Below are 11,578 nucleotides of genomic sequence, written 5' to 3'. Positions count from 1 at the left end.
ATCAAAATCATCATCAACATCAAGATCATCAACTACAACTACAATATACACCACACCCACAATCACAATCACAAATTATTCCAACAACCTTTTCTAATTTTGATGAGGAATTAGATCAAAAAAACAAACAACAACAACATCATCATCAACACCAATATCAACATCATCAGCAGGATCAGCATCATCATCAACAAAATCATAAAAAAAGAGCAAACCTTATGGACACAAAACAAGAAATTGAAAGAAGAGTAAAACAAAAGATCCATGAGGCTTGGAATGAGTTTGATGAAATAGCAAAATGAAGAAATCAAACAGATAATAAAGGTCCAACTCTTTTATTAACAAATTACAGCCAAAATGAAAAAATAATAAAGCTTAAAAGAGAAAAAGATGAAAAGAGAAGAAAAGAAAAGGAAAGAAAAAGACAAAAAGAAATTGAAAAGAGAAAAAAAGAAAAAGAAAGGAAAAGACAAAAAGAAATGGAAAAAGAAAATAAAAAAAAGAGAAAAGAAAGGGATAAAGACATAGATAAAAAAAAGAAAATTAAATTTTCACAAAATGAAAATAAATAATTAATGAAAAGCCAAAATACAAAGATAGAGTCAATTCATATTTGGTTTAATAATGATTTATTTATTTCGAGTATTTATTCATACATTAGGGGTTCCATATGTTCCATTATATCGCGGCTCAGTATTTTCTTTATAATTGTGTTTTTCAAGTAATTCATTTAACACTGAGGTTTCTTTCAGGTCACTCATCAAACATTTGGGGTTCAATATCTTCTTTTTAATCTGCTTTCATCAAAAATTTGGGGTTCAGTATTTTTTTAATAGGGGTTACCAAGTCATTCATCAAACATTGGGGGTTCGATATTTTCTTTCTAAATGGAGTTTTCAAGTCATTCATCATACATTGGGGTTAAACTTATTCTTTTTAAATGTTGTTTTCGAGTCATTCATTAAATATTGGGGTTGTTTTTCAATTATTTCATCATACATTGCCGGTTTATTAAGTCATTCAAACGCTGTGTTTTTTTCAAATCGTTCATCATACATTGGGGTTGTTTTTTAAATCTTTCATCATACATTGTGGGTTTCGAGTCATTCATTAAACATTGGGGTTGTTTTTCAAATCGTTCATCATACATTGTGGTTTTTGAGTCATTCATTAAACATTGGGGTTGTTTTTCAAATATTTCATCATACATTGTGGGTTTATTAAGTTATTCAAAAGCTGTGGTTTTTAATTCGTCAATCATTGTGGGTTTTTAATTCATCAAACATTGTGGGTTTTTTTAATTCATTAAGCGCTGTGGTTTTTTCAAATCGTTCATCATTCATTGGGTTTAGTTTATTCTTTTTAAATTGGGTTTTTTATGTCATTTATCAAGCATTCGGTTTTTTCAAGTCACCCATTATTTATTGGGGTCTACTTAATTCTTATTAATTGGGTTTTCAGGTTTTCATCATTCATTGGCTTATTTGTACTTTAAAGGTATTTATAAAGTTTATATTTTTATAATTGTTATTATTAATTTTGAATATAAAAGAAACTAATATTTAATTTTAAAACTTAAAAAGATTAGAATACTTTCTATTTAATAATAATGAAAATAAAAATGATAATAATATAAATAATAATCATATTCAAATAACGATTATAATAATAAAACAAATAACAAATATAATGGATATAGATTATATTATAAATAATAATGCAAAATTCGATCAATAAAAGGATAAAGATAATATAGTAAATAATATTAATATGGAATAATAATCATCAAAATAATCATGTCATATAAAAATAAGAAAATTAATCCATCCAACTCTATTCATTCATCAGTTCTTTATGCCCTCCAAATCTAAATCCAAGTTAATCAATTTGAAAAAAACGAAATTTCAATTCTAAAATCTATTTACTCAGATTAATTGCATTCTTTCCTATAAAGTTTATTTTCAACAATGGGTTTATTCTATCATCATTTATCAATTAAATACCATCAACAAAAACAATTAACACTTTCATCCTTTTTATTATGTACAAATTAATGTCATTTGGTCACAGATCCGGGTTCACCTTTATAATTCTCCATCCCTAGTTAATATCTATTCATTATCAAAATAAAGTCAAAAAAAAATTTTATAAAAAGAATTATCTTTTTTTTTATTTAATGGGTTTAATTAAAAAAATTTAAATAAAGGCAGCAGTTATTAAAATAATGAAACTCGGGTGGTCATATGGAAAACTGTTGAACTCACAGCTATTTAATTGGACATAACTGATTTACTGAAATCCAGTACTTGTGTCACGTTGTTAAGGTTTTTTGGCTACCGGATAGGATCCACTAAATCTTTTCTATATCTAAAACCAGAAAATAAAAAAATAAAAAAATAAAAAAAAAATAAAAAAAATTAATTTTAAATTTTTTTTTTTTTATTAAAATATCATTATTTTTTTAATGCATCCACTTTTATAATAATAATTACTTTTAGAAAAGATTTCAAACAAGATGGAAAAAATTACTATATGGTTTTAAATAATAAAAAACAATAAAAATTTATTTTATTAAAAATTTAAAAAAGCATTAAAATTAAAACTAAAGATTTAATTTCTTATTTTTTTAAAATATATATATTCGATATTAAATAAATCATTTTAAACATAAAATGTCAAATAACAATAATATTAATAGTCAATAAATATAGTTTTATAAAAAAAAAAATAAAAAAAAAAAAAAAGGTATAATAATTAATAATAATTAATAATAATAGTAAAAAGGATACAGATTTATTTAAACCAACTTAAAATGAATTTATCTCTAGCCAACTCTAATTAGAAAAATTTGATTAAAATTATCACATTTTCTCTGGCCAAGTAAATATGATAGAATCTCGAATAATATTAGGCAGTTGATCGAAATTTATAAAAAATTATTTTAAAAATATCAAGATTTTTTTTTTAGAATTCATAAGATTTTGTAAAAATATTTTTTTTTTAGATATTTGAAAATCAATCACTAATTTTTTCCTAATTTTTTTGGATTTTTTTTTTATTTGGCTTACACAAAACAAATGATCTTAGATAAAACATTTTTTCAAAAATCTTTTTTTTTATTTGTTATCTTACAAAAAAAATTAAGGTTTAATCACTTATTTTTCCTTTTTTTTTTAAAAAAGATATTTTTTATGGGGAAAAATATTTTTTTTTTCTTATTTAAAAATTTTTTTTTAACAAAGGAAAAAAATTTTATAAAAAAAAATAAAAAAATTATTAACATTATAATAATAAAACATTTTTAACATAATAATAATAAAAATAAAATTTCTTTCTAACAATGTCAAATACTTTTTCTATATTGGTAATTGGAGAAACTGGGTGTGGTAAATCAACATTGATCAATACCATAACAAATTATTTTTTGGGTGGAAAAATTCCAGACAATATCAAAGTTGCAATTAAAACCAAGTTTTTTGATGCAACAGAAAATTTCAAATCAAATGAAAATGATTCTAATGATAGAACAAAGAGTCAAACTGATAGTTGTAATATCTATTCTTTTAAAAAAGATTCAAAAACTTTTGTTTTCATTGATACACCAGGTTTATCTGATACACGTGGTATTAAACAAGATGACATAAACATTGGTAAAATTATGGACTCTGCCGAAAATTGTTTAAATCTATCAGCAGTTTTAATTGTTATCAATGGCTCCGTTCCAAGAATGACTATTAACCTTCAAAATGTTATTACAAGACTTCGTGGGTCTATTCCTGATTCATTATTGAATAATATTATCATTGTATTTACAAATTGTTATTCATATGATAGAAACTTTGAAATAGAATCTTTAGAATTTGAAGTAAATACAGATAATATTTTTCATATGAAAAACTCTGCATTCAGTAAAGATAAAAAAGAATGGGACGATTTTTGTATTAAGAAGTTAAAAGAAGAATTTAGAGATTCATTTATAACCATTGAAAAACTTTTAGAGGTTGTTTCCAAATTATCACCTGTCTCCACTAAAGATTTTGGGGAAATGAAGCAACATAGAAATACTATAAAAACTACTCTACATAAAGCAAAAGTTGATATTGGTAATCTTCAAAAGCTTCAAGATTCACTGGAATCTTATCAATCTCAATTGGATAAGGCAAATAATGATGTCGAGTCATTTAAAAACTTTACAAAAACAAATAAAGTTGTAAGTAATGAATTAAAAGATGCTCCTTATCATAGTACAATTTGTAGTGAATGTAATCATGTTTGTCATGACAATTGTAAGTAAATATATATTCTAAATTTGTATATAAATTATCTTTATAATATTAATTAAAAATTAAGGTGGTTTAGAAGAAATTATTACAAAGGGTGGCAATGATTTTCTTCATTGTTATGCAATGTCTGGTGGTAACACTTGTACTATTTGCCCAAGTAAATGTTCATACACTGTTCATTATCATGATAAAAAAACAATGGTAAGGGTTGAAAAAACTGTAGAAGAAGAAATAAAAGATTTGAAGGATAAGTATAATGAAAGTTCACAATTATCTACCAAATTCTCTGGTGAGATTAGTAGCATTTCAGATGCAAAGAACTTAACATATGCAGCTTTAAAAAATATGACCACTGAAATTGTATCATCATGTAAAAAATTAAAAAAACTATGTTCAGGTTTTAATTTAATAGATGAACTTCAAATAACATTATCTCAAATGGAAGCAGAGGCAAAAAAATCAAAATCATTTGATGCAAAAAAATCAGCTGAAGAAATGATTAGAGTAATCAGAGAAATATGTGAAACCTTGAGCAAAGAATCAGAGTTAAAATCAAAAAAGAAAAATATTTCAATTAATGAATCAAAAATTAAAAAAAATAAAATTTTTAAAGATAATGAAAAAGAAAAAATTCAATGTGATTGCTTAACTTGTGGTGAAGCTTTTTATCTTGAAAAAAAATCATTTGATTATATCCTTGAAAAAAAGGGAAAACCTGAATGTCAAAAATGTTTGAAATCAAATAATAATACTTCTAATTCAAATAAAGAATCAAACAAAGGGACCACCCAAGAGAAAATAAAAAAAGTCATTTGTTCCTCTTGTAAAAACTCATTTTCAATACCAAAAGATAATTTCAAGAAAATAACTAATCAAGGTGAACCATTATTGTGTAATAAATGCATTTTTAAGGGATACAATATTCCAAAACAAAAAAATCGAAATAATGAAACAAAACAAAAGAAAATAAACTGTAATGAATGTAAAAAAGATTCTTATTTGGATATTGAAAAATATGAAGAATTAAAAAACAAACATGGTAAAAATATACGATGTAAATCATGTCACGACAAAATTACCCAGCAAATACACTCAAAAGATGTAAATAATGAAAACAAGCAAAAGAAATTAGGAAAACCCTTACACTGTGATATATGTAAAAATAATTTTTTTTTGGATTATGAAAAATATAAAGAATTAAAAAACAAAAATGTCCCAAATATCCGATGTAAATCGTGTCACGATAAAATTACTATAAAAATACACTCAAAAGATGTAAATAATGAAAACAAACAAAAGAAATTAGGAAAACCCTTACACTGTAATATATGTAAAAATAATTTTGTTTTGGATTATGAAAAATATAAAGAATTAAAAAACAAAAATGTTCCAAATATTCAATGTAAATCGTGTCACGATAAAATTACTATAAAAATTTTCTCACCAGATATAAATAAACAATATGAAGAGAAAAACAAAAAAAAAAATTTCAACACCCAAAAATCAAAAAATAGTATAGAAAAAAAAAGATGAAAATAGTATAGAAAAAAAATAATTATCAAGTTAAAAACTTCCATTACATAAGAACTCATTTGGATATTTAAATCTATTAATTTGTCAAAAATAAAAATAAACTATTGTTAAAAATATAATTTTTTTTATTTTTTTTATTTAAAATAGTTGTTATCACCTTTGTTATTATCATTTTAATAGTCTAATTTTTCACCAACATTGTGTTATAACCCAATTTTTTTCCTTTTCTTGTTTTAATTTTATATATTTCCTTTTAAATTTTATGAATATTTATACCCTTATATTTGTTTATTTTAATTGTTTTTTTTATTTATATTAACACTCTTCAAATCCCAAAAATAATTAAAATGATACAGTGTCCCATTGAATATCTATGTAGACCACAAAAATATATTTAAGATGGAAATGAGTCATTGACAAAGGAAAAAAAAGTTGGTAGTTATTTTAGATAAAAAAAATTAAATAATAATAGTAAATTATTATAAATATAAATATAAAATAGACCCAAAAAATAACTAGATTGCATCAACATTGGGTTTTTTGAATTTTTTTATAACAATTCTATTTTTTTTTTTTATAAATTTATAAAAGGATCCTTTTTTTAATTTTTTATTATCCACTTTTATCTATTTTTAATTTTTTATGAAAAAAATAGTCATTTTTGGATAATTTCTTCCCGGTTTTTTAAAAGATAAACGGAAAGATAATTTTGGAACTCTAACTATATTTCTTCATGATAATTAGGTATTTAATTCGTTTACATTAAATAGTAGTGTATAAACTTGGTAATTAAATAGTAGTGTATAATCTTGGTAATGATTCCCTAAATTGTCTTTTTAAATAAATTTTTCAAATAATGTTTCAGTAGCGTTATTTATTGTATACTGTTTATTTAATAAAATTTATTTTTTTAATTATTGTAAGAGTAACCAAGTTTGCCCAAATTTGAAAAAAAAACCCACCAAAATTTTAACTTTTTTTTCACTAAATTTTGAAATAAAAAATGTGTGGGCAAACTTGGGCCACTTTTACAATATTTTCAAATTTATTTAATTTTTATTTTAATATTCAAAAAATACAACTTTAGTGATTTTTTATTATTTTTGATATTTTTTCCAATAAAAAATTTTTGGGTAGTTGATTGAAATTAAAAAAAAATTATTTTTTTAAAATCTTGATATCAAAAAAAAAAAAAAATTTTGGTTACTGAATTTAAATAAGATTTTCTTTTTTTGTAAAAAATTTTTGTTTTTTAGATATTTGAAAATCATCACCAATTTTTTCCTAATTTTTTAGGATTTTTTTTTTTGGCCTACACAAAACAAATGATCTTAGATAAAACATTTTTTTCAAAAATCTTTTTTTTTATTTGTTATCTTACAAAAAAAATTAAGGTTTAATCACTTATTTTTCCTTTTTTTTTTAAAAAAGATATTTTTTATGGGGAAAAATATTTTTTTTTTTCTTATTTAAAAATTTTTTTTTAAACAAAGGAAAAAAATTTTATAAAAAAAAATAAAAAAATTATTAACATTATAATAATAAAACATTTTTAACATAATAATAATAAAAATAAAATTTCTTTCTAACAATGTCAAATACTTTCTCTATATTGGTAATTGGAGAAACTGGGTCTGGTAAATCAACATTGATCAATACCATAACAAATTATTTTTTGGGTGGAAAAATTCCAGACAATATCAAAGTTGCAATTAAAACCAAGTTTTTTGATGCCACAGAAAATTTCAAATCAAATGAAAATGATTCTCATGACAGAACAAAGAGTCAAACTGATAGTTGTAATACCTATTCTTTTAAAAAAGATTCAAAAACTTTTGTTTTCATTGATACACCAGGTTTATCTGATACACGTGGTGTTGAACAAGATGACATAAACATTGGTAAAATAATTGACTCTGCCGAAAATTGTTTAAATCTATCAGCAGTTTTAATTGTTATCAATGGCTCCGTTCCAAGAATGACTATTAACCTTCAAAATGTTATTACTAGACTTCGTGGATCTATTCCTGATTCATTATTAAATAATATTTTCCTTGTATTTACAAATTGTTATAAATTTGAAAGAAACTTTGTTATAGAATCTTTGGAAATTGAAGTAAATACCGATAACATTTTTCATATGAACAACAATGCATTCAGTTCAGATAAAAGACTTTGGGACGAAGATTCAATTGATGCTTTAAAAAAAGAATTTGAACGTTCTTTTATTACCACTGAAAGACTTTTAGAAACTGTATCCAAACTATCATCTGTCTCCACTAAACATTTTGGGGAAATGAAAAAACATAGAATGATTATAAAATCTACTCTACATAAAGCAAAAGTAGATATTGGTAATCTTCAAATGCTTCAAGATTCACTAGCTTCTTATCAAGCCCAATTGAAAAAAGCAAACAATGATGTCGAGTCATTTAAAAACTATACAAAAAAAACAACAGTTGCAACTTATGAATTAAAAGATGCTCATTATCATAGTACAATTTGTAGTACATGTAATCATGTTTGTCATGACAATTGTAAGTAACTTAACATTTAAATTTGTAAAAAAAATTTCTTTTAATATATATATTAATTTAAAAAATTAAGGTCGTTTATCAGAAATTTCTACAATGGGTGACAATGCCTTTCTTGGTTGTTATGCAATGTCTGGATGTAATAATTGTGGTATTTGCCCAAGCAAATGTTCTTATACTGTTCATTATCATGATAAAAAAACAATGGTGAGCGTTGAAAAAACTGTAGAAGAAGAGCTAAAAGATTTGAAGGATAAATTTATGAAAAGTTCACAATTATCTACCCAATATTCTGGCCAGATTAGTACACTTTCAGATGCAAAGAAGTTAGCAGATGAAACTTTAAAAAAAATGACCACTGAAATTGTATACTCGTGTAAAGAATTGAAAAAACTATGTTCTGGTTTTAATTTAGTTGATGAACTTCAAATAACATTAACTCAAATGGAAATGGAGGCAAAAAATTCAACATCATTTGATGCAAGAAAATCAGCTGATGAAATGATTAGAGTAATCAGAGAAATATGCAATACCTTGAACAAAGAATCAGTGTTAAAATCAAAAAAGAAAAATATTTCAATTGATGAATCAAAAATTAAAAAGGATTACATTAAAAATAATAATTTTGCACAAGATAATATTTGTTCAGATAGCAAGTTTGGTCCAGAAGGTGCCAAGATAAATCCAAAGAATATGAATAACCCAAAGGTTGGTTTCTCCCCTCAAAAGGGCACGAACATGAATATGAACAAATTTCCACCACAAATGGGTATGAGCATGAACATGAACATGAACAAATATCCATCTCAAATGGGAATAAACATGAACAAGAACAAATATACACCAAATAAAATCAAAATTGCAACAGGTTCCCAATATCAACAACCTCAAATGCACCAAATGCAAAAGTCCAATGGAATTGATGTTGCTACTAGAGTACCATTTAATAAACAAAAAAAAAAAAACTGTATTTCATGTAAAAAAGATTTTTATTTGGATAATGAAAAATATAAAGAATTAAAAATCAAACATGGTAAAAATATTCAATGTACAATATGTTTCACAGCCACTGCCCAAAAAATATTCCTACCAGACCCAAATAGTGGTATTAAACAAAAGAAAATAAACTGTGTTTCTTGCAAAAATGATTTTATTTTGGATAATGAAAAATATAAAGAATTAAAAATCAAACATGGTCCAAATATTCAATGTAAAACATGCTTCACTACCATGGCCCAAAAAATATTCTCACCAGATATAAATAATAACAAACAAAAGAAATTAATCTGTATTTCTTGCAAAAATGATTTTAATTTGGATTATGAAAAATATAAAGAATTAAAAATCAAACATGGTAACAATATTCAATGTTCAATATGTTTCACAGCCACTGCCCAAAAAATATTCCTACCAGACCCAAATAGTGGTATTAAACAAAAGAAATTAATCTGTATTTCTTGCAAAAATAATTTTAATTTGGATAATGAAAAATATAAAGAATTAAAAATCAAACATGGTCCAAATATTCAATGTAAAACATGTTTCACTACCATGGCCCAAAAAATACTTTCACCTGAACAACAAAAAAAAAAATTCAGCACCCAAAAATGATAAAAAAGATCATAAAAAATTATCAAATTAAAAAACCTCTTTATGTAAACCAATTAGTGTGCAATAAATGCAAATAAAAAATAACAAATAAAAAAATATAAAATAGTTTATTCATAAATTATAATTCAAAAATTATCGTTTTTTTTATTTTTTCCAATTTTCGAATAGAGTGTTCAATAACCATATTTCATAAAAAAATAATCTTTTTAAACTTTTTTTTTAAAAAAAATTTTAAATAAAGAATGGGATTTCTTAAGTATTATCCAATGAAATTTATTTATAAGATTTTTTTTTTTTTTTTTATATTATTTTTTTGAAATATTTTAAAACAAATCCCCAATTTGTTCCCAAATATTCAGGATTTTTTTTTATTTGGATAAAACAAATGATCTAGATATAATTTCTTTGAATATTTTTTTTTTGTTAATTTACAAAAAAAATTAATTTTTAATCACTTATTCTACCTTTGTTTTTAAAAAAGATATTTTTTATTGGAAAGCAAAGTAAAAAAAATTTTAAATAAATAAAAAAAAAATTAATATCAAAATTTTGAAATTTTTTTTTACATAAAGAAAAATATTTTATTAAAAAAAACATTTTTAACATAATAATAATAAAAATTATTAACATTATAATAATAAAAATAAAATTTCTTTCTAACAATGTCAAATACTATTTCTATTCTTTTAAAAAAGATTCAAAAACTTTTTCTTTCATTGCATTGATGTTGTGATCTTGACCACAATTGTAACAAACTTTATTCTTCATTCGGAATGCAATCATGCCATTCTTCATTTCTTTTTTTATTTCTTTTTTAAAGTTACTTTTGTTACTATTTAATAGGAGTTGTAAGTATTTTTGGATTTCTTTATACTTTGAAATATATGTATTTGTTTCTTTTTTTTCTTCAATAAGCATTTGAATTAAAGGTTCATCATAGTTGCTCTATACTATCTCTTTGGCAAAGTGATAATCTAGAGTATTTATTGTATCATTTGAAAGATTGTTTTTTTCTCTATATTTTTTTGCTGCTAAACATTTACCATCTATTAAAAATAAGATATATAATTTTTTTATCAATAAATTAAATAATAATATGTATACTTTACCATTTGTAAAATGAAATCTAATGTTATAGGGATGTTGATAGCTTTTTGTCTAGATCTTAAATTGAATTTCTTCTGGTAATAGGTCCTTTTATTTGTTCCTTCCATTGATATTTAGCTATTAATATTAAAATATATTTATTTTTTATAAATTTAAATTTATTAATTTATATATATTAATTATTTATTAATTTATTTTTTATTTTTTTAAAATATAATTATTTTTTATATTTTTATATATATTAATAAATTTGATATTGATATATAAATAAAAATTTTGAAGTATTTATAGAAAAAAAAATTATATTAAATTTATTTATTTTAATTTTAAATATTGAGCTTAATTATATAACTGCTTTATTGTAATAAAAAAAATTTAAAAATCCTCTTAACAATATTTATGTATATTGTAATAATCTTCGCCTACTATTATATATATATAAAATATTTAAAGATAAGACATATAAAGTATAAAACCTTCATACCTAAACTGTTTGCAAAATAAATTAAA

General features: G+C 22.6%; 2 protein-coding genes across 2 annotated transcripts; both read left to right on the top strand.

Annotated features, from left to right (window-relative positions):
- Window positions 1-3,340: 3,340 nt before the first annotated feature.
- On the top strand, window positions 3,341-5,993 carry DICPUDRAFT_154763 (uncharacterized protein; the record flags this gene model as incomplete). The annotated part of the gene is made up of 3 exons (XM_003290219.1): window positions 3,341-4,286; window positions 4,351-5,384; window positions 5,964-5,993. 3 exons carry the CDS (start codon window positions 3,341-3,343, stop codon window positions 5,991-5,993), a joined length of 2,010 nt encoding a protein of 669 aa, XP_003290267.1.
- Window positions 5,994-7,407: 1,414 nt separating this feature from the next.
- DICPUDRAFT_154762 (uncharacterized protein) lies at window positions 7,408-9,961 on the top strand (the record flags this gene model as incomplete). Its single annotated transcript, XM_003290218.1, has 2 exons — window positions 7,408-8,353; window positions 8,424-9,961. 2 exons carry the CDS (start codon window positions 7,408-7,410, stop codon window positions 9,959-9,961), a joined length of 2,484 nt encoding a protein of 827 aa, XP_003290266.1.
- Window positions 9,962-11,578: the final 1,617 nt, after the last annotated feature.

The sequence above is a fragment of the Dictyostelium purpureum genome, assembly GCF_000190715.1.
Source record: "Dictyostelium purpureum unplaced genomic scaffold DICPUscaffold_213, whole genome shotgun sequence".
Taxonomy (NCBI): domain Eukaryota; phylum Evosea; class Eumycetozoa; order Dictyosteliales; family Dictyosteliaceae; genus Dictyostelium; species Dictyostelium purpureum.
This window is presented reverse-complemented; position numbering and strand designations above follow the sequence as displayed.